At 45.7% G+C, this 24,862-nt stretch overlaps 1 protein-coding gene across 3 annotated transcripts in view; it reads left to right on the forward strand.

Annotated features, from left to right (window-relative positions):
- The window catches only part of LOC100747773 (neurogenic locus Notch protein), a 190,592-nt gene that overhangs the window by 64,168 nt on the left and 101,562 nt on the right, over positions 1-24,862 (forward strand). For 2 of the 3 annotated variants that reach the window (XM_012387648.3, XM_024368741.2), the window contains exons 3-5: positions 7,687-7,958; positions 10,200-10,395; positions 23,486-23,619. In XM_012387648.3, coding sequence (XP_012243071.1) covers positions 7,687-7,958; positions 10,200-10,395; positions 23,486-23,619 — 602 coding nt within the window. Of the gene's footprint in view, positions 1-7,686; positions 7,959-10,199; positions 10,396-20,605; positions 22,217-23,485; positions 23,620-24,862 lie in introns of those variants that run through there. The other variant, XM_012387649.3, reaches the window with a different exon arrangement.

Genomic DNA, 24,862 nt, shown 5'->3' on the forward strand with positions numbered 1-24,862 from the left:
CGCCGCGTCTTTTTTCCCCTTTTCTCTCGGTACGAGACATCGTCGTGAACAGTAGTAGTAATAGTCCCTCCGCGCGACAAAAATTCATTTGCCCGTGACGGCCGATATATCCGAGTAGATTGAACGACGCGCTGTGACGTTGCACCTTCGAGCTACAGTTTCACCTAACGTTTCACAGAGATAGCGCGATAATGTCGATCTTTATTACGAAGCACGACCGACCGTCAGTTTCTTACCGTTTCGCGAAAGTCAGAAAATTGTCACGATTTTCGGAATTCTGGTAAAATCCTCGTTTTGCTCGTGCTTGGTTTTCCGTTCGTCCGCGACTGCGTTGCGATTGCGGACCGGACTAAAACGCGAAACAACTGGAAGCGACGAAGCGATTTCGAACAGACGTCTCTTCGGTCGAGCACCGAATAACCGAGCATATCGAATAACGAATGTTGGTGATTCGTTGTGGTTTATTCCAGATAAAGTGTACCAGCTCGAGGGGAGAAATTGACCGTCGTTTGCTCAGGAAAAAACTTTTTGCTTCCATGCTTTGCACGAATCGTCTTCTACCTCGTTTCGCTTTTAAAACCGACTCTTGGCCCTTTTCCGTAGCAAGTTTCAAATTTAAATCGTAACGGTGGCGTCTGTCGCTGAATCGTCTCGGAGAAATTTCCATGTTTTCTGACCAATTAAGCGTCGCGTCGATCGATCGGCGGATTCGTTCGTGACGCGCTGTGCGAAGCCCAATTTCAGATGCCCGTTTAGATAATGTCGCGCGTGTAGAGAAAAACCGCGAGCCCATTCGTCATGTCCCGACGCGACCGAAGAAAGAAAAATCAACGGTAGGGACAGTGGAGTAAAAGGGTGGGGCGCTGTTGGATTTACGAGGCAATTTTCGGCAAGCGATCCGTTAATTTGCGCACGATACGTGGCGATAAATTCACGGAAATCGCGGTTATCGATCTTTCTTATGGGACAGCGGTCACGGAGAGGACGAAAGCCGGCACGAGATCAACGGATCTCGTTAATTAATAACCCACGCGTCTTATTAATTGGCCGCGAACCGACTTAACTCCCACATCTGCGGATACTCGACCAATTCTTTTCGCCGAAGCGAAGCGGAGGAAGAAGATGTGTCGATTTCGTATTTAGGAAAAACGTTGTTACGTATTAATGACAAATTGAAATTTACAACATAGAGTCGACAACTCGATATACGCAACGCGCGTTTGTTCGCGTTAATGAAAGTTTAATTTATCGTGTGAATAGGAGGCGAGAACTAGGAAGAGAGCACGGAAATTGACATGGAACCAGCGCGGAGTTTACACTCCCACGTAGCGGGATACATGATTCATCGGCATCCTCTTAATTGTCTTATTTGGTCGAGCGAAAGTAAGCAAAAATTCCACCGCAGTCTGCTAAATCGACCAACGAACGGAATTACGCGCCACGTGCGTTCGATCGTCGATCGATCGCTTTCCACCTGGGCGTGTCTATCCTTCGTGTTTGCTCGAAATTCCTTGTTTGCCCAGAAGATTTTCGGGCCTCGTATTTTACCGCCCATTTAGAACCATTATCTACGAGACATCATAACGCGTTACGCGCGAGAGATAGGTTCCTTGTTTGACTTATTAGTTAACGCGTCCTTCTATAACATACCACCTACTGTTACTTGTTCGCGGAACATGTTAATTCTCGACTATTGTGAACGATAGTTTGCGATTCGATTATACGATTGGCAAACAAATCGTACGATCGGATAGTAATTTTGAGGATAGTATCGCCCTGTTTTATCGTTCGTTCGTTTATAAATTCGATATAATATCGAAGTTGCTGCGAAGAATACGTAATTTCAAATGAATATCTACGCGTGTCTCTTCCAGCGGTTGAAACGGAATATAACGAGGCGTAAAAAGAGTTTTCCAACGATCGTCGACGCTAATTCCGTCTAATTTATCAGACTTCGAGCTGTCGGTCTGGTAACCGACGATCGAAATCGCACCAGCTCCCTTTGATTTCCACGACATTCGCGCGTAATATAAAAACAGAAAAGCATCGATGACTTTCTAATTTTCCATCGTTCGCGAACATATCGCCGAGTTTCGCGTGGAATCCGGATACAATGCGTAGCTACCGTTGTAACTATGTGTAGCGCCGTTGCGAATCCTGAATACAACGTCGTGAATTGTTCGTTGTATCGTGAGAATGAACGATCCGATCGATTCGATGGTAGATGCGTATTGTAAAAACGTTTCTCGTGGGATTTTTTATAAATCCTGAAAAGTATAAATTATAAAGCGTGGCTCCTACGAGCTTATCGCCGGTCGTGAATCCCTTATTGTTAGAAGCGACGTTAGGATCGACTACGACCAAAGGATCGACGGAAGATCGGATCGTGATCCTCGTAACCGAGAGTTTCGTTCAGTTTCGCCTAACTCTTTACAGCGTGGAATTTAGAATTTCAGAATCGGTAGGAAATCAGCGTCTTCTTCTTGCCGTGAAAGATTTTACATTGTTCCACGTTGATTCCAATTCCTCGCTTCTTCTCACCTAGCGTTTCGCAATTTTTTCAACTCAAAGTATACGACGTAGCAGACAAGAAGAACGCGTAACTGCTAATTGCCAAAGTTCTAACAATCTGATAGCACTTTGCGGTATATGTAACTCGTCGATGTGTACTAGATTCGAAACTAATATCCGTGTGCCGATCTTAAACTTTGCGGAAACAAAACTCTGCCAATATACGCATCGATCCAACGAACGAGGAAACGAACAGGTGCTTTACATCCTACAAAAATCGTCTCTCGCAAAATTATCGTGGCGGAGTACTGCGCTTTTTCCCGCGAATCAAAGTTTCTTGCAGCCTGTATATCTCCACTTGCCTGCTATTTTCACGCAAACGTCGCGCAAAGCGCAATCGATCTGGCATCGACGGCTATTCCTCGTGCTCCCGCCATAATTCTCTGTTCCCGGTTGTTGGTCGCAGCAGAGACAGCGACATATCGGTTCAAGACATTCCGGTCGTGTGTATACAATTTACGGTTCACAGTTTCCAGTTTCCAGTTTACAGTTTCCAGTTTACAGTTTCCAGTTTACAGTTTACAGTTTACAGTTTACAGTTTACAGTTTACAGTTTACAGTTTACAGTTTACAGTTTACAGTTTACAGTTTACAGTTTACAGTTTACAGTTTACAGTTTACAGTTTACAGTTTACAGTTTACAGTTTACAGTTTACAGTTTACAGTTTACAGTTTACAGTTTACAGTTTACAGTTTACAGTTTACAGTTTACAGTTTACAGTTTACAGTTTACAGTTTACAGTTTACAGTTTACAGTTTACAGTTTACAGTTTACAGTTTACAGTTTACAGTTTACAGTTTACAGTTTACAGTTTACAGTTTACAGTTTACAGTTTACAGTTTACAGTTTACAGTTTACAGTTTACAGTTTACAGTTTACAGTTTACAGTTTACAGTTTACAGTTTACAGTTTACAGTTTACAGTTTACAGTTTACAGTTTACAGTTTACAGTTTACAGTTTACAGTTTACAGTTTACAGTTTACAGTTTACAGTTTACAGTTTACAGTTTACAGTTTACAGTTTACAGTTTACAGTTTACAGTTTACAGTTTACAGTTTACAGTTTACAGTTTACAGTTTACAGTTTACAGTTTACAGTTTACAGTTTACAGTTTACAGTTTACAGTTTACAGTTTACAGTTTACAGTTTACAGTTTACGGAGCGATCTCAAGCCCTGGATGGCGATTCTGAAGCAAATACAAGTCGTCCTTCCGTTCTTCCATCTGCGAGATTTTCTTGCTCGTGGACGCGTACGATCGATCCTTATGGGCCGAACCGCGATCTCGCCACATATAGAAACCCGAACGAAGAAAGGGGAATCCGGGAGAAACGCTTCGAGCACGAAGAACACCTGGGTACGCGGTCCTTTACGGTTTCGATTAATTCCACTCCGCGGTTTTCTTTTTCGTTCGCTCTTCTTCTTTTCCTTCCTCTTACCGAGAAATAAAAGAAATCACCAGCGAGTGATTAAACATTTGCAGTCGAGAGGAAAGAAACGCTTTGGTATTTGATAAAAGCGAACGTTTCCAGAGCGGACAGCTAGCTCGATGATTACGTGGTTGGGCAAAAATCTCGATCGTCCGTCTTCGAGCAACTAACTTTCGGTATTCGCGAAAATTTCTGCTTTCGATTTCCGATAAAATACCTGGGATCCTTTTCATTTCCAATGGTAGGCTGTTTCTTACGTAATGACGAATATTACGCTAAAAGCTAAGAATTAAAGCTAAGAATTATTTTTGCAGTTTCGTACAACGTTTGGCTCGAATCTTTTCTCCTACGCCGTAGATCACATTACAGTTTCGTAAATTTTGAAATCTTCTACGATCGCGAAAGATCGGTGCGAAAGCACGAAATAGATTCTTTCCCGTTTGAAATCTCGTTAATTCCTTCTTATATTTTTATAGGCACGCGTTTACGATCTTTAAACGACGCTTGGCGTTTATACTTTCCGATTAACCGATCATCTATCCAACTAGAGATTCGATTTCGCTCCATCGATTTCAGTCGATTAAGTCGAAAAGCTTCGTAAATTGGCTATCGTAATCGAATCTTAATTGCAAGTTATTCGCTCACGTCACGATAGAGAAACGTCAAAATTTTCAACTACGAGTCCGATTATCGCGCCCCGATAATACGAACTTCAACGAGTGTACGCGTTTATGCCTCGTAGATTGCGATTGATACGCGTTATGCGCACGCACGTCGAGCGAAATAAATCTTGTTGGGTGTCGTGAAGCTGCCTGGATACATCCACGTTGCCCATTATAATTATCAGAGAGAATGGTCAACCATAAAGTGGCTTCGTTTTATCTTCTCTCGAACAACGTTGCTCCCTCCGAGAAGCACAAAGCAGAATGACGATACTACTGGACTGGACGGAACTTTACTGCCCGTCGAGTGCCTGATTGATACATGCTGCGCGCACACACCATTCTTTGATGCAATCATATTCGCCTGTAGATGTAGATGTAGATGTAGATGTTGATGTAGATGTAGATGTAGATGTAGATGTAGATGTAGATACACGTAAATACACGCGAGCAGTACAGTAGCGTACTTGTTCGACTAGCGACACGTTGTTAATCCCACGTTTCCAGAGTTATTCGTAAAACGTAACGACAATTTGTCAGAGATAAAACGGTATCGTCTCGTGTCGGAGGAAGTTGAAACGTTTGCTGGTTCGAAACAAGGTTCGGCTAAAAACGAGACAAAAGCAAATAAATATTTCGACGATATCGTCTTGTCTATGGAATGCCTTTGGATCGCAAGCGACAGGGAACGCGCATTTTCGCTAAATCATAGGACGCGTGCGTCCCACATTCGTTAATAAAGTACACGATAGTGTAATTACAGCGTACTTGACACGATATCGTAGCGAGACGGCTGCGATCGTACCGGTTAGATCAGCAGAGTACATAATATAAAGTAAACATTCTACTTTACACCGTGTTACGTGAAAGATTATTTCATCGCTCCGATACATCTTGTTTAGTAATTTCACGATTTTATGAAAAAATATTCGCTCGAGTTTTCGTTTATCGGAAAAGAATGGTCGTATCCGCGAGAAGAACGCGATACGACGTAGATCGTTCGAATTTCGAGGATTTGGCGGTACGTTTTAACGTTAAATGCACGCTTTTTGCAAAGAACGGTTAAACGCGAGACGAAGAAAGTACAGCGAAAAGAATCGATAAGATTGGTCGGGATAGATTCGATGGAATATAAGAAGAAACGAGAAATCGGTCGTTTCGAAGCGCGTTACAACTGCGTGCTGAACCAGGCAATCTCTCGTTTACCAATCTAGAAAACGTAAAAACGAAAAGTTGCACGAGCAACTCGATTCTTTCTAAAATAACGTGTCCCTTAGGATGTAGACGACGATACGTATATGCGATACATATACGTATACGAGGTTTTTCTAGTCGGTGGTGGGTACCGCGTTCGGTTCGTTACGTTCCTGGCTAGCTTAGAAGGGAATATTCACAGACAGAAGTCGATAAATCCAAGCGATGATGCTCAACGTGGCCTGCTGCTGGCTGGACCGGACCGGTAGTCGAGAAGAAACTCGCTGCCGGCGAATAATGGCCGTGGAATCGTCGCTTCCGTTTATAGAGATACCGGCTGCGGCCTTCTAAGCGCTCGCATACGCGATATCCTCGATGCAAGAAGTCGGCGGAGAAGTTGCGCGTGAACCAACTTGCAACCAGCTGCGCTCTCGACAACGGCCACTCGTTTTACGGAGAGTTCCGGTGGTCGACGTAAATAAGATCGGCAACGATGCCGGATAAAAGTCGAATTTTCCAAAGTAATAAGAAACAGCGCTTACGAGCACGAATATTCTCGATGGGTGATTTCGAATCGACCAAGCGTCGACAAATGTAATTTTACCTTAATGTCGTTCGCGTTTGTAAATCGCGATAAAGACGCGAATTGGCGATACGGCCGTTTCGTTGTATTACGATATAACGTTATATCGTTCTAAGCGTAGAATGCGAAGAACGAGATCAACGCGTCAAATCCGCGTGGATAACGATATGCGATCGACCTAAGCCGGATACGTTTCATCTCGTTTGAATAACTCGAATAACGTACGACTTATCTGTGAGATCGAATACGAATTCCATGCCACGCGAAGCAAAGAAACTGCGATTCCGTCACATTCTACCACAGTCGAGGTGAGCGAGTCGTTCTACTCGGTAACGACTCGCTCCAATTTGTCGAGTGTCCTTAGAAAATACCGAGGGAATATTCGATTCGATCGAACCGGTCGGACGAACGCGCGCTCGATTCATCGGAGAAAAATTCTTCCGATCGCGCAACGACCAAAGGAGGCGCTAGTTACCCTTAAGGGGACTCGTTTCTCGGTTCTTCCTATCGACGGTTTCCCGCGAAACCGAGTCTGATCCATCAGGGAGCACGATGCGAGTTCTCGAACCAACGATCGTTGCGAACCGGTAGAAAGAAAGGCGTTTCTTTATAAAGGCGTTTATTCTCTGCCGGACGCTGCGCCGTTTCGACTTTACCTTTCCGGATCGCGTCGCAGCCAACGACCGTCGTGGTGGAAAGCTCGCGAAACGTTTTGCGGTTTCTTTCGGGTTATCCTGGCGAGATTTTACAGTTGGCTTCCCGCCGACGGAAGCGAACGATTACGCGAAATAATAAAGGAAAGGTTTAATTAGGGGCTGCGGAGAAAGAAACGGAATGCGTGCAGTTACGGTTCGCCAAGATGAAAGCGTTTCCGCGAATAGACCCGATTTTTACGACAGTTTCGGCAGAGCGCGCGAGCGTGGGCGCCGAGATACAACCTTAAATTCATCGTTGGCAAACTGCCGCGAAGGATCGGGCTCTTCCGTTTTCCAAACCTTTCGTGGAAACTTTCACCGCTCTTATATCTTCCGTTCTTATTGCTTGGTCGGAGCGATTCTCCTTTTCTCTTCTTTTCTTCTTCGCCCTTCGTCTCCGGTTCGACGCCTTCGAGCAAAAGATTCGTCCTTCTTTCGTCGTAGATCGTTCGTTCCAAAAATAATAATTCTTATCGATTTACCGACCAACAACAAAATCTCCGCGTCTATGTCCAACTTTGCTAATGCATATTGTTTTTACGCTGTTACAGATGCACGTCGAAATACGTGGGAGAATACTGTCAACATCTGAACCCGTGCCACACGGGACCACGCTGTCAGAACGGTGGTTCGTGCAGGGTGAAGGAAAGTAGCGGGGGTGGTACGCCTTCGTTTACCTGTTCCTGTCCTGTCGGATTTACCGCGAGCCTGTGCGAGATACCCATCGAGAACGCGTGCGACTCGTCTCCGTGTTTGAACGGTGCCACTTGCAATCTGAAATCGCTCCGCGAATACGTTTGCACCTGTGCCACTGGATACACCGGTAAGGATCTCTCAGTAATTTCATTCTCTAAATCGACCAAAAACAAAAAAAAAAAAAATTTTTATCGAGGCAGATTTTTATCGAGAAAAAGAGTTGTACGCGCAATCCGACTCGTTCTCCAGTCACGGTATTTTTTCCAACAACTTTACAGAGTAGGCTTCGCGCGTTTATCGCGGCACAATTATTTCGCAAACGCGTTGATTATAGCGTCCGTTGAAACGTTAAACGCCGCGTTAAAACGATATACGGTAATCGAGTTTAAATTTAGATTGGAAAACGCGCTTCGAGCAACGCTCGAATAGCAACGATCGAAATAGCTTGAAAACAATTAGCCGTAAGAAAAAAGAAAAGGGAATTTAGAAAAAAGGCTGGCGCGAATTCGTATTACCGAGAGAGATTGACGGAGTAAAACGAGACGAACGAACAGCGGCGGCGGTGAATCGACAGGTACCTTACCCGCGCACTTACTTACGTAAAAGGTCGTCGATGGACCGATCGAAGAGATAACCGCGGTAGTCGATGCGTTCAAAGGCATTCGTGCGTCGGGCTCTTCCTCCCGAGAGAAACGCGCGAGAGAAGTTGGATTCGTTGGCGAATTTGCTCGCATGGCGGAAGTTTCGGTGCGTAGCCAAACGAGTATTTTTTATGGGCTGGCTTAACGCAGGCGCACGTGCTCTCTTGACAAATTCGTAACGATGTACGAAGGAGAAAGAAAAACGAGGACGAAAGAAGAGGAAGGGAAGAAGGAAGAAAAGGAGAAGCTTGTGCCAGCCGGATAATTGGCGGAGAGCGATACAGCGTTTCGCCGCGGCGGTACCTTTGGGCCAGTGGTTCTCACGTTTAAACTACCAATTTTCCTGCTTTCTGTCTTTAACGTTTGTCTTGTTTTGTCATCGTCGTGTTATACTATTCGTACCGGCAAAGTATAGTTAGCGGTTAGTAAAAATCTCGAGATATCTTGCGAAACGCAAAACGGTTACCGTCATTTGGATAAAAAAATTAGAAGATGCGAAGAATTTATATACGTAATTCGATTCCTTTCGTTGCTTTCGTTACTTTCGTCTCGACGATGGCACGTTATTCGTTGATAACGCGAAATCGTCGGAGAACCACCGATCGTTGCTAGCGAGTGCGCGAGATCGCGCGCGGATCCAGAGGCAAAGACGTCTTAGATTCGGCAGAACGACGAACCACGAACGACTCTGGTAATTAGTTTCGCTAAGCGGTGACCTTCGAGAGCGGAGGAATAAGATTTTACGTAGATAGCAAGACCTTGTCACCGTCGTCGCCACCGTCTTCAACGATATCTCTCTTCTCGACCGGACGCGAACCTCGGCACGGGCCATTCGTAAAATCGTGGTAAACGTACCCCTAGCCGTATCACGCCCACTTGCCGATCGATAGGAAAAGATTAAATTTCGAAGTAACGTTCGATTTCTCGATACGTACACGTATCTAAGCGGTACCGTTCGAATTTTTAGTTATTTTCGTGCGATATACGCATCTTACGCTCCCTATTGCAGCGTAGTTGACCATTCTCTCTTAAATCTTTACGTTGTTAAGCCGTTGTTAAGTCGTAAGCTTCCACGTGCATATATTATACGTTTAAATTCTTGCATTCTCGCGTACATTCTTACACAGATACGTACCTCTGCGTAACGCATTTGGTCATGACGGGGTTGATCCATACTCGTACGGCAGGATGGGACGCACCCCTCGGCCTTCATCCTCCCTTTCGCTCCCCTTCGCTCCCCTTCGCTCCCCTTTATTTCGATTCTTCTTCGGCTCGATCTATTCGCTAGCAGCTGCCAAGCCTTCGTTATCCGTTTTACTTAACGATTCGAAGATGGGATTTCTGCGCAAGTACGCGAAGAAACGCTTTCTAAACGAGCGGAAAGCTTCGCGTGACTGTACGTCTGTTGTTTCTCTACCGGCTGTCTGAAACTTATATTATACTTAATATATAAAACTATACACGTAACGCGTACAGCGTAGGGGGCGATCTATGGTGTTTAAAGCATCGAAAGTATAGAAAGTCAGAGGCGTTTATCGCGATACAGCGTATTACTGTAGCTTTAAAGTATGCGCGAATATATCGTTAACGACACGGCCGTGGCTGTGGAACGATCTTTTCGCAATTCGATTTATAGAGTTCGGTCGAGATTTCCGTACGCCGTTCAAAGCGTAAAAGGCTCGTCGTGTATCTCTACCATTCGTTCTTTTTCGTTCTGTGTGTTCCAGGCGAGCACTGCGAACGACAAGACCACTGCGCCTCGTCGCCTTGTCGAAACGGGGCCGAGTGTCTGTCGCTGGAGGACAGCTACAAGTGCACGTGTGCACCCGGCTTTACCGGACCGAATTGCGCGGACGACATCGACGAATGCGACAGGAACCCGTGCAGACATGGCTCCTGCAAGAACATTCACGGATCGTACAAGTAAGTCGAACGACATCGTTAACGGTCCCCTCCCGATACTTTACGTATCTTCTTTCAACGTAAATTGCCCTTTTCCACGAAACCACGATGCCACTCGATTTTCCGCTAACCTATTCCACGATTTCGTCGGTCCTCCTTCCTCCTTCCTCCTTCCTCCTTCGTCCTTACTTTCGTCTGCATCTCTCTCGCTCGTTCCATCGGCAGGACCAGGCCGATGCGCATCGTGGCAACTACGTACTCCGCATCAATTTTTATCACCGTTTCGCCGGATCCTGTTATCCCATCGGAGCTCCTCCTATAGTTTCGAATGGTCGAGCGAAACTCGGGATACTCGATCGAGAAATCGGTTTTGCTTTTTAAAACTTCACGGGCTGTACGTATAACGTACGATTATATTTACGTTACCGAGTTCGATCTTCGCTCGTGAAATTCTGTCTACGCTTGCTACAAAATTACGCGTGATTTCGGTAATTCGACGATGAAACGGTTATTGCTGTTACAGTTTCGAGATATAGTAGCGCGCGAGTGTACCGAAATAAGTAAATAATTAAGCTTGCACGCGAGACCGTGTTATACGATTACGATATACATATGTGCTTGTATATTTTGCGTTTACGACAAATAAGACGGTAGAACACCGGAGTTGGCAGGATGAAAAGGAAAAGAGAAAAAAGAAGGGGTTGCGGAAAAGAAACGAGCTCGCCAAAAACTGGTTCCACCGGGTAACTTAAGGCCCGGCGGCCGCGGCGCGGCGCGGAGAACATAAATCCGCGCTTTGTTGAGATCGAGTCGAGATTAATCGAGACCGGAGTCGAGTTGACCGCGCGAGAGCAGATAATGTCGCTGGCTGCGACGTTATGTCGAATTGTATCGACTGGACTCTACACGTACGTTCCACCTTTTCGTTTCCTTCGAAACGTCCTTCGTCGGGAAAGACGAGGGCTAGCTTTTCTAGCTATCGCATCCATAATACGGTTCGTCTCCGACAGCGAGGCAAACGACTACGTACGTACGCGGAATTACGCGTACGAAGGAATAGACAGGATTAGTTTCAGCGAGAGTCGCGTGTACATCTCTCGCTTTACTCTCTGAAAAATGGAAACATCGACGAATATTCGGAAACGTTTTACGCGGCTTAATCTCGCCTACCCCTTTCGGTCGTAGTTTTACCACTACGCTTACTCTGCCGCTCGGGATATCGATACCTTCTTGAAAAGTCTATCTCGGCAGCTTTGCAGAGGCAATATCGCGTCGGCATCGCTCGCCCGTAATCGCAGAAGCAAGGATGTATTCGCGCCACCGCGATATCGGCTTGCGTAGAATACGGCAAAGGGAGGAGAAAGAAAGCGACGTTAATGCCGGCGCGCACCCTTAATTGAACGGTATCTGGTTAACACGGACGAGGCAAACTCGTACTTGGATAGAAATAATCGAGCTTTAGCCGGCTAATAAATATCGGCGAGGGGTTAATCGCACCGCTACCCAATAATTCCGTTTAACGTCGTTAATCCGCCTCTGCCTGTAGAGCGTAGACCCTGTAACCTTTCCTCGCCAGGGATAGTTAACGCCGCGTATACGCATCGACGTACGCGCATCCCATTTAGTCGCGGCATTAAACCTCGGATACACACAGGAACGCGTAGTCTTTCTTCGCCTGTCTCTCGCTAACTTGCCAGTCTGCAACCGTCTTCGGAAGAATTATATTATCTATCGGATATTCGAATATTTTCGTATTTTCTCTAGAGAAAGAACCGCTATCGTCTCTCTCTTTCTCCCATTCTCCCATTCTCCCATTCTTCCATTCTCCCATTCTTCCATGCTTCCCGCCTTCTTTCGTCGCTGTCGCCTCTGCAACCCTTTGCTCCGCCTTTCTCCGTCCACCGATGCCTCTTGCGCTCGAGAAGCAATAACGTTCAATTGGGTCTAATAAAGACTTTGACGTGGCGTGCCTGACCGCCAGGTGGTGCTGGCCGAAGCTGCTATGTTATTAAATAGTTAGGTCGAATCGGTGGCCGAGCATATCGCCGCGTCGAGGACAGGCACTCGATCGACCGACTCGATCGACTCCATCGATAAATGATCGAATTCCAACTACGAAACGTCCGATATCGCTAACGTATGATAATCATTTCCATTCGTACAAATTGCTTATGCGAGTTGTCCGTAATAACGATCGAACTGAAATCTCGCATTTCTAACGTTCGAGAAGGTATTCTCGCCACTTGCGATCACTGTCCGCTACCGCTACCACTACGCGGCAAACTACGTGCGAGAAAGTGCACGCGGTTGGCTGAGTCTGTGCGCGTGCTCGCTGCTCAGGGCAGGATGTGATTTATGAAACGATCTGCTTGAAGTAGAATTTAATTGAGCGGAGGCGAGGGAAAAGGAAGGCCACGTGGACCGACGTTCCTTAACCTTCTAACCCGACGCGACGATGGATCCGCAACGGATCCTAATAAATTACGGCCTTCGCGGCAATTTCGAGCCTCGCTGCGATTGACCCGGCAGAGTCCGCTTCTTTCCAGCTTCCAGCCGAAACTCGCATCTGGATCCCGCCTTCTCGTATCCCGGAACGCGTCCACGCTTCTCCTCTTCGTCTTGTTCCCGAATCAACGAATACAGTTTCCCAACGTCTTTGCCTCTCTGAAAATTTTTCCCTCGTACTTCCAAATTTTCTCCACTCCTGTACCTACGTATTCCCGTGTGGTACGAGCCTCGGCTCAACTAACCATAAGTTAGTCGATAACGACGCAAATTACGATTTCGCTAAAATATACATCGACCTATAATCGTCTATAAATAGCACATAGATCGGATAGACCTTGAGTGCGAAACGCCTAAGAGATTGCTATTTCGTTCGGAATATTGGACTGTAAGGAATCCGTAGATACCGATTCTATCACGAGCCCTTGAATTTAAGCAACAGTGTTAACCGTTTTTCCGCTACGATCGACCGTTTTCTCTCAAGTTGCCGATTGATCGACGAACAAGTTTTTTCATGCACGAGAGCAGAAAGTTAAAGGCGATCGCGATCCACTACTATGTATCTATGTTAATGCTAGAGAGATGAAAATCTGTTGCGCGATTGTCGTTACCCTTGAAACCGAGGTGGAAGAAGAAAGTGATCTCCAACGAAGAGGTGTTCGCGTTCTCACAGCCTTGCTCCACGTTCCGACCGTCTCCATCGCTGACAACAACCGCTGGTGGAGGTGTGCCCGTGGCCGTGTCACGTAGCAAAGCCTGGCCTACCGACGATTCACGAACATTTGTCGACAACTCGGTTTTCGAGACGTTTCCACGGAATAAAGGAAGCCTCGGACGAGGTCAATCGGGTCTGTTTCTCTCGTGGAAACGGAGCACGAAAGAACAGAGGAGGAAGAAGAACGGAGTGGAAATAAGGATCTCGAGCGATTCGAAGAACCCGTTTCTTGGCCGCGACACCGACCGCCGCCCGATAACTACGTGCCTCGAATGCAGACGCGCGACGTTTTCAAATTTCGCCCAACTACGCGCTCGCCTAGCCGCGTCACCATCTTTTTCCACCATCGAGCACCTTTGTCTATCCGGAGAAAATACGGAGACGTTGAAAACGTTCAACCTGGCTTGTCGTATTTATTATCAACGGCGTTGTTGATACGCATCGAGAAGACCGGGCATTCGGATTTTTCGAACACGTTGGCTGGAATTCTTCTCCGGAGGTCCATTACGTGCTTCGAGTACGAAAGTATCAACGTATGCAAAGCGAGTGTAAAGTAACGCGACCAGTTCTGCCTGTCTACTTTACCGAGATATTGAAAATTTGCCTTTTGCTCGTCCATCTCCTCTCGTATAATCGCTTTGTCGCCAATAGTCTTGCTCCGTACGGAATTACGTATGAAATCGTATTTAGACGTAATTCAAAGGTATACCAGCGATTTATACTAATTTTCGCTAACGATATAGCGTAAATGAAAGGTAGATTGAAAAGAATCGAAAGGCAATGACGATAACGCGTCGTATAGTTATTATGCTGTGTATATGTAATTATACGTGTACGTATACGATGTATAGCATTTTATGGGAAGGGAGCTAAGGTTTTCAAAGAAAAAAAAAAAAAGAAAAAAAGAAAAGAAATCGACGAAACAACCGTTTAATGGAAAGAAGGTAGAAATTTGTCAGAAACATATAGTAGCGCGTATCCGTTTGCACCTTGGTGCGTATTTCGACTAAACAAGAGCTGCGTATATCGGCGAGAGAAGTTGAACGCGTGAGATTAATCGTGTAAAACTCGATCGAGCTGTCAAGGTTAAATTCCGTTGCCTTTTTTTCAGTCTTTTTAGAGAATGGATGATGCAAACGAGCTATACGTTTCGTTATTCTCCTTTTTCGAGGACGATCGTGGAAAGCTTAAAAACGTTCTATTTATATAATAACCACGATCCAGAAAAAATGTGCAGCGGACGCTGTTAATAATAACCCACCTATGTAGCTCGGATCGGACGCGAGCTCGAGTAACAGCTTTCGACGCCGAATCGTAAAAAGAAATTATCGATGATTCGACGAGCTGACCGGCCAACGATTGTTTAATCACCGCTACAGTCCGCGTCGTATCGGTCGCTCTTCCACTATTTATAATCACGTGGAACGTCGTAGGCGTTGAAGGATAGTCGCTCGATCTACTCGGACTAGCGTGGCAGCAACATGTACGTTCTGCGTACAAGGTTTTTCAGTCGGGCGTGTATGATCTATCGCGTTATTCGCAGTACGATATTTACGCCATACGTAATCTATACGACGGATTCGTTTTAATTCAACGCAGTTGCGGAATTGGGCAAATCCCCGTACGAGAATGCACGTAATAGGAATCGTTATGGAATAAATTATGTAATTCCTCGTTCGAATTTTCACATTTTTAATTCGCCTAAAAATACAATAAATAGTTGACGCAGCGAGCGAAAAAGGAATCGAAGCGTCGATAGTTTGATGATCTTCCCGCGCGTTTGTTCGAAACATTCTCAAACAGGTTTATCGAGTTTGCTACACGTATATACTTGCTACGTTTCTTTAAACCATGCCTCGTTTAAAATATTTTATTCTTTCCTATATATAGCCTCTTTTCTCTATGGATTCGCTCGATAACTGTAACTGTAATTGGCTATAATTCGCGCAACACTCTATGGAAACGACGAATACGAGACCAAATCGCTTCGACTTTTCGCCGATTCGCGGTAAAATTGCGCAAACAGCAAGAATATTCAACGGGGAAGTTTATCGTCGAGAATCGTCTGACGTAACGATTATCGAGCCCAATTCAGGCAATTACGACGGTGGGAAAGCGCCCTGCGCCAGTGTTCCATTAGCCGCGTTAGTCCAACGTTATGCTCCTTATTTTACGCGCGATGCATCCGTTTACGTCATAACCCCGGACACACAATACCCGACGCGAAATTAATCGTTGCTCAAGCGTAACGATTAATCCGGCAAATTAAAAGTTTCGTCAGGCCCGAAACATCATGGTGAAAGACCGCTGTATTTGTCGGAATTGTCAGAATGGTATTTATCGATAGATACGTGCCATTCGACTTGCGACCTACGAAACAAACAGATATAGTTCAAGGATAAATAGTCTGTGCTACGCGCGACGGTACAGATATTTTTCCTTTCACGCACTCGTATTCAGAAATAAGATTATCGTCGAACGAAACACCTACAAAGTAATTTCAACGAACAAACACGCGATTCCTACTAGTAAAATAAGGCCGCTGTGCGAAGCAGTCTCGTTTCTCGTTTCGCGAAATATAACGGAAACGCTGATGTATAATCAATGAGACGATCTAGATCTTAGTTCCATTGGAACAACCTCGTGTAGCAGTCCCGTGCGAAAGAAGAACGAGAATGCGCGGGAACCGGCAACCGGCAACCGGCAGCCGGAATATCCTTGCGACATCCGTTACATTTATCGTAACGCGTGGATCATTTTTCCCGCGATTTCCATCGACGTAGACCATCGTCGCCCATTTGCGTAACGTTCGTAATCGATGAACTCGCTTGCCGTCAAATTGATGTTTCTGTTTCGTTGACCCTCGTACCAGCAACCGCACGAATACTCGGCCACCGACAGCTACCGACAGCTACCGATTCTTTTACGTCTCCCTACTAATTATTTACGAAAGAGACGCGTAAGCGTAGATTTACATAACGTTTGTACTTTGTATCCGATGAAATAAACGACATGGAAGGAGTCACGAGATCTACTCATTTTTCGATCATCGTTCGCGTGGTTGACATTTTCTCTTCTCTCTTTCCTTCCGTGTCCAACGTGAAGTTTCTCGATAACGCCGTAACGTTATAAACGCTGTAACGATCCGAAGCAACGCGCGGGCCAAAGTGGAAGGTTATTATTAGCCGGGAGAATACTTAATATTTCGTGCGAGAATGTTTTCATCGATGGACTTAATAGCCTCGTAAAAATGACGGAGAAGGAGCGTCTGAAGAGAGACCTGACCGCTCTCCCGTCCCTCGATCGTTCGTGATTTCAATCTGCCCGCACCGTTCCAATTTCGCATCAATTAAATCGGTGGACCTCGTATAAACGGCTGTTATCAATTTACAACGTTACCAACGGTCAAACCGTCGTCTAACGCGCCGTCGTGGTTTCCGTTAAATTCCTCGTCTATCCTTTTTCTTCAGTTTTCTTTTTCCTTTTCTCGTTTACACGCCACGATTAAGGTCAAACTTTACCCGTTAAAACAACGGAGGGAATATTGTATCGCTCTTATCGTAAGATACTTTCGCTCGTGTTAGGTTCGTCCTGTCGACACGCGAAATATAACTGGACTACTTTACCTTCTGAAGGTGTCGCTCGAAACTCCAAGAATCTCTTGTTCTCTCCTGACCTTCCTCTCGTTCGTCCGGGAACGATCAGGGAAACCGAACAAAACGACACGAAACAGAAGGTTCGTTGGAGGTCGCGTTCTCGATGATACCGAGTCGATCGTGACAAAGCGCGACCCACTCGTCCTCTCGATCTAGTCCCATTAGTTTCGCGCATCGGTCCACCTTTTTGCATTTATCGTGCGCGCGAGCAGACCCTTTCTTACTCGCCGGTTTGCTTGCGCGTTCTTTCGAACCGAAATCGCTTCATTTTGCAATGTAATCGCGTACGCATGTAATTGTCCCGCCTTGAGGTATCGTGTCTCGCCGTGGACAGATCCTCGAGCCACGACTTGCTTCCGGTGTAGATTGATTTCGTGATTGGACGCGGGAAGGAAGCATTTGCGTATTATCGGCGTTCCGTGGAAGGGATGGTCGGTTTCTTCTTATCTTTTTTTCTTTTTCTTTCATTTTTTCAATTATCGGACGTATCTATAACGTAGCAAGCTACGATACCGCTTTCAAGCGTCTATATGCACCGTCCAGGTTACCATCGTTACGTAGGTTACAGTTACGCAGTCGCGATCCCCAAGTATTGCTGAGACGTACACACTAATAATAGATCGACGAATGAAAATAACATTTGCAACTTTTTGTAGCTTTCGTAGCATCGTAAATTCGAAAAGTTATAAATTACGTATATAAGAATGAATACGAACGAATTATAAAATTATTTGTTAAAAAGGACGTTACGATTAAATATACGTACGATGAAGAGAATATACGTACGTCTGAGAATGATAAAAGTAAAAGAATCGAGTTTATTTTGTATTTTGTATGTCGGCGAGTGTCCTGTGGCGCGATGCTTTCGATCGCCGAAACACGTTCGGTGTTCTGTCGGTGGTAGAAACACTCCGACACTGACGACTCAATTACCAGCAGAATCTTAATGCTAATCGCGTGCCTAATTAATTAGCAGAGTGAAAAATGGTAGTATAGAAAAAGAAATCGTGATTCGACGATGCTATGCACGATATTCTTCTTCTCTTCTTTCTTTGGCCAACAGTACGGATGTTGGCAGAAATATTACGCGATAGAATAACGAGTCGAACGAAAACGAGGGATAAAAGTACGATCGAAAACTCGTATAACTTACGATACGTGCGTTCTCATGCATACCTACGCAATTTCTACATTTACATTTTTGTAAGCAGGTGAGTGGCGTAAAGCGACGGATAAGATCGACCGGAGGAAAATACAACCGTGTTTTCGACGGTTTTATATTTCACTGTAAATTTCGGAATTTGTCAAAACGAGAGAAACAAATAGAGAACGGGATTCGATTGTAAAAACAATTTCCGACAAGCTTTCTCTTCTTTAGCTTCTTCCGAATTCTTTTTTCTTTTTCTTCGCCAAGAGCCACGGGGAAGTCTGCTGCTCGCCAACTGGTTCCCCGATCGTTTCTGACCTGACATATTTTCTTCCTTCGACAGTCGACGGTCGAGGCTCGCTCTGGAACTTGCTCCTGTCGCGTCCAAGCACCCGATACGAATCATAGATCGGAGATGCATAAACATGAACGCGGCCAAGCCCTTCACCGATTCGTCGACCGCGTGCTCGACTAATGGTCGGACGGGAACCAGCACCATTTTACGCGTCTTTCTCGATGCCTACCGAAACGAACGATCGACGGACAACGGTCGAGAACACCGATCGGATTCGTAACGATAGCACCGACTGCGATATGGAAATGGTTCGTGTTCTTCTCGATCGAGGATCGCGAATCCTCGGATCCAGAGGGTTTACCTCGACCCTGATCTGCTCGAAATACGTATAAGCGTGTTTCGTAACAAATACAAATTCAAACACGTTGCTTCGCTCTTTGGAATAACAATAAGAATGATCTTTAAGAAACAGCGATAAAATTTGTTAAAGAATCAAAGATAATTACGCAGTTGTCGTATTCGGTCGTATTCGATTTGATATAAGGAGAAGAGAAGAAAATTCCATTGCGGAAAAAACAATATTAGAAATTTGCGGTGTTGCCGAAAATTTTTCGCGTCAGTGTGAAACGCATAAACCGTGGTATTCGTGATAGAGGCGGAAATCTATGGTCGCGAAATATTTGCTGCCGCTACGATATTTCGCGTCGATCTGGCTGGGGGATTCTTTAGTTTTACGACTACGTTGCAAAACCGGGTTTCGCGAGCTCTCTGGTAACGTTCGATCGAAATATTCCGAGCAGCGACTATACGATTTATTCCGATATCAGCTGGGCGCGTAGTACTTGGCCCGCCGATGCTATTTTCCATACAGTAAGTGGAGCGAATTTCACGCTCTCGCTGGAGTATTCGGTATTATATATATGGATAGATATTATATTATATATACATAGAGAGAGAGAGAAAGGACAAAGGAGGATCGCTAGGAGAAATATGAAAGCCCTTGAAAACCTTGTTGTCTGGTTTGCACGGTGCGTGTAATCCATTCGGTTCGAACAATGCGCGTAAACAAGTGGAAATGAAATTTTTCGATTGGCTACCTTCGACTGCGGCACCGGAGATGCTGTTAAGCGTGCCGGTCAACAAGATTTAATCGGAATTTTTGCGCCTCCGGCACGCTTTTGCCTATAGTCTGTTTGCTCGACCGGCGCGGCGCATAAATATTCATACGGGCGGATTAAAGATTCATACGGGTGGACTTTTCGAGCGTCGTGTAAATTTACACGAATACAAGAGCGGTGAAATTAACCGTTCCACGATTCGACGAATAAAACAAACATTCGATCGAGAATCGCAATTGCGAGTGTAAAGATCGTGAAAAGTTGACGTAATATAGAAGCCGTATATCGTTGGGCTGTGTCAGGAGGTACGAACGAAACGTTGACAGAAATGCTAAAAAATGCAAACAATTAGTAGCATGCGGCGAATTTGGCTTGGCGATGTCTCGGCGTATACGCGGAGGGAAATATCGTGTAACTATCGAATTAGCAAAATTCTTGCACACTATCGAGGACGAAGGAGGGAGAGGAAGAGAGAGGAGGTGAGATGCATTCATGCGTGCAATGATTCCGCATCGTTGCTACGACCCAGGGTCCTAGGTGGTAGTTAAAGCGAGAAGATCGGAGCAGACGGCGAGACGGCCGTGCGCAAAAGTGGGATAACGCGCTGCATAGTCGAAGACCAACGAAGGATGACGGAACGAGCCGAGGGGACTTTGGAAAGAGACAGACAGCGTCGCTGCAGCAGAGGGGAGGGGGGGATCGGACGCGTCGCCACCGCCAGCAGAGAGGGTCACCGATGACGGTGGCGCCCTCTGAACGGCCCAGTCTGGAAAGTAAGGTTAGTCTGTCGCTAGCCGTTTGCGGATGATACACGCTTTACGCGTGTCTCTGCCGAGTTCACCTCCTCGGTTCGCCAACTGTGACTGTGGTAAATACGCGCGAAAACAAGTGGCTACGCGACCTGACAGTACATCGCGTTTCGCGAGCGATTGCGATTTATACGTCGCGATATATCGCGTATCGTTGTATATTTGTTCGGTTGCTGCGAGATTCTCAAAGTGGTGGTACGCTCTGCTCCGAAAAACCCGCTAACCGTTGCGCGTAGCGTTTCGACACCCTGCACGAAATTTGGCCAGCGAATTCGGTTCTCCGTAAGATCGTCGTGCGAGAGTGTTTCGTGGCTCGTTACGCGAAAGAGTGGCTCGTTACGCGAAAGAGGCGATAACAGGCAGTTGGAAAAATGCGCTGGAAAACGAGTAGCTGGACGGAAGCACGATGATGAGAGAGACGAGATTTAGCAACGCTACGTACCCCTCCGTTCAACCGTCATGGCCAGCTTCTCGGCGAACCGACACGTAACACAGGATAGAGGCAATTTGAGCGAATTTAAGGGCGTTTAAAGCACTCGCGGCGTAGTCGCCCGAAACGAATCATCCTCGTCCGTCTTTCGATTCTTTCGTTCGAAGCGAAACGCGCCACGGCGACCAAAAACGACGCGCGAGAAGGAGCGTGAGAAAACAGCGGCTGCTACGACGTTTCTCTCTGGAACGAGGAACGGCCGAGATACACCACGCACACACGCGCACCCCCGTTCCACCGTCATGCTCTCGTATCTCTCGTTCCTTCGCCTAACCCCCGTCCTAAACTTTCAACCTTCGCGTACGCTTCGTTTCGTTACGTACCTCGCATAGTTTATTTGATTATCCATTGTTGGCGAAAGTAGCTGTTAGAAAATATACGGTAGCGTGATCCACGATATCGCCAACCGAAGTTTCCCAGGATTGTATCTGGTCGTTGGTTGTCGGACAATCGCGTGCAATCGTGTGAAACGCTATGCACCGACGCGACGATTCGGCCAATTTTCTACTCTTTTTCCGATCTTGCGACTTTTCTCTCGCTGCGCTATAGGAAACGCGACTCGAAGAAGAAATGGAAAAATGAAAGTATCAAAAGCGGTGTACGCGTTGCGACGAGGGGAACATATGCCATATGCCCGTAACGGGATCCAGCCGATGATAAACCACCGTACTGGCTGAAAAAAACTAGGTATCCGTTTGTAGTGGAAAAATCGTCATTTTTGTCCTCGTTCGACGTCTTCCGAAGAAACTGTGTTTGCTTCGGTTGGATAATTATTGCTCAACGACTATACGGTTTGTGATAGGAAACTAGTGCAATCAACGGCGTGTGAACTTGTGAATTTGGTATTATCGCGCGCATATACCGTGCGATCGTTAGTGTATAAGGTGTACAGGTGGATGTGTTTATTTTTCTATAGTGATATTCTGCTGTTTATGAAAAGAAAGTAGCTGTTTTAACGATGGTGAGCCTTAAAAATGAAGTGAACAGCCGACGAATCTTGGTCAAAATATGAGGAGAGCGTCGTCCTGCGACCCGGGGCAATCGATTTCGTGCGAAAATGTATTTTACGCGTGTGTTCTTGGTTCTTCTGCTGGCTACCGGCTCAAGGTGCGTTCTTGTCCCTTTAAACTCTACGATTTCGACGTTTTACCTGTAAATCACACACACACACGCACACACGCATACCTTGTGTATCAATTATTCGTCGAGTTCACACGTTTTTGCCGATAGATGTGTATAAATATGCGCATAGAAAGTACCGCGTTGAGCGTAAAAAGTTGACGCTACGACAGAACCGGTATTATAAATATGTATCGATTCTCGCGATAATTAACGCGGTTTATCGATCTCCTGTTGCCTGGATGAGAGCAAACGAACGGCAGAACTGTGAGAAATCGATCGAAACGATTCCGTCGTATGTTTGTTAACCCCTTAACCTACGATTTACGTTCGAGAATTTTGGGCCGAAAACGTAAACAAGCTATTATATATTATATCATATATTATATTTGACTACTCGTCGTACGATAGCTCGTACTACGGACTATAACAATAACACATGTATATATATATATATATATATATGTATAAACGACACGTGAGTCACATCCGTTGTCTTAGCTGATAAAATGAAACCTTTCCTCCTATTAACGATCCTCCAATTCGTTGACCAGTATGTCCATCTGTAAGTAACTTTTGCGTGCTCGTCTGCTCAAGTATGCGCATTTCAGTAAATGGTACTATAGTAGGACGTACATGGCTGAAAATGTGAAAACTTTATCGTTTCGAACACTTTTAAGATCGTAGGAGAATCGCGAGGTTAATAAATCCTGTTCTTCGAAAGTCGGTGATATCGACTCTTATTAGACGGGTAAGCAAAAACGTTTCTGCTTCGATAGACAGCAATGGAAACAATTCTGTGAGATATTTACTACCGGAATGTTCGAGTCGTTCTCGACGAGACAAGCTACGAGACAAGCTACGAGACAAGAACGAAACAAGAAATATTCGTTGCATCGTATTTATTGGTTGCACCGGTGCAGACAATATAAATAATAAATATCTTGCGACGTATATCACGGTATTTTTGAGAATCTTAAACACCTGACTTTACATTTGATACAACTATGTAAACAAGTTTTGCTCTCTCTCTCTCTCTCTCTCTCTCTCTTTCTCTCTCCTTAACGAGAAGCTCGTCCAACACATACACACACACACACATACACAGAGTGTAATTAGCGCTGCAGGAGTTGATCGAACGAGCATTAACTAATAATTTATCACCTCGGCCAATGGCCGTTTTATCGAACAATCAGCCTCGTTCTCGTGGAACACTTGGAAGATGAACGATTTTAACGAGTCGCGTTTTATTTGCAGATGCATGTGCTCGAGCGGATATACTGGCCAAAATTGCGAGAACGAGTATATTCCCTGCGACCCATCGCCGTGTAAAAATGGAGGCACGTGTCATCAGATCGACGGTTTGGATTACCAGTGCATCTGTCCCGAGGGTGAGTTTTCAAATTGTTTCTGTTTCAATTACTTGCTACCAGGCTGATTCTCGAGTATATGTAGTCAAATCACACCGATTGTTCCGAATGGTTAAAGGTACGTAGGTTGGGTTAAACAATTCACCACATAATTGATTTCAAGTCGACGGATTTGGAATGTTATCTTCCAATAATAAAAAATAAAAGAAAAGAAACTTTCAATTCGTATTACCTTTCAATTTCGATAGAGTGGAAAATCGCTGACTATTTTTCGCTTCCTATCGCTTTTATTCTCTTTCTCTCTCTCTCTCTCTCTCTCTACTTCGATTCGAGTAAAAACCGAGCCAGTGCTTGAAATTTCGATAGATCGTCTTCCTCCCCCGAGATCGACCTCGCGATACTCGGGGCTGTTTCTTCGCGGCTCTCTCACGAATCGAAAAGAACGAACGAAAAGGAACAAAGTGCAACGGGTCGCTGTACGTCGATCGCTTTGCGAGGGTGATTTAGCATTTCGGCATGCGCACGAACGTTGCCTCTCTTCGAACAAGCCACGTTCCACTCTGTTTACGACGCAACGGCAAGACAGTATCTCGCAAAGGCGGCCCGTTGCGCAACCTTGTCCCATGGCCGGACAAACGAACAGGAGGGTTAGAAAGAGAGGGAAAAAAGGAAGATAAAAGAACGCGTCCGTGAGGCAATGATTAGCTGGTGCAACAGGTACGACTCGAGCCAGGGGATGGTGACCATTTATGCGCGTACCACATACACCACGTACGGTAGATGGTTAATGTAAAGTTAGGGTCAGCCTAGCGTGGCCTTCTCGCCGGCCGGATCACAATGCGTGGTCCTGTCGTTCCCAGGCGGACCACAACCATGGCGACCGACCCCACCTTCTACGTTCTACGGCCGCGTCCCTCCATCCTCTTTTACGCTACTTTGCTTTCGGTCGCGCGCGCCTTTTCCCGTTAAAGAAGCGCCCGGTCTGTTCCACCTTGCCGCTTCTGCTCTCACCGATGAGTTTCCGTCGCTTCGCCGACATTGCCTACCGCCCTTTCTCGCTTTATCGTATCGAACTGGTTCCGCGATACAACGACCTATATAGGTATCGAAACTCTACTTGTTCTCGCGCTTCGTGAATTTTACGTCGCGTGGCGTCGCGTCTCGGTCGCCGTTTGCGAGTTTTGGGCCTACCCTTTGGCCGGCCGGTGATTCTCGTTTGGCAAGGCCCCGGCGCCACCGTTTCTTTTAGACACGTTGCAAGCTT

The sequence above is a fragment of the Bombus impatiens genome, unplaced genomic scaffold, assembly GCF_000188095.3.
Source record: "Bombus impatiens unplaced genomic scaffold, BIMP_2.2 scf_0478, whole genome shotgun sequence".
Lineage (NCBI taxonomy): Eukaryota > Metazoa > Arthropoda > Insecta > Hymenoptera > Apidae > Bombus > Bombus impatiens.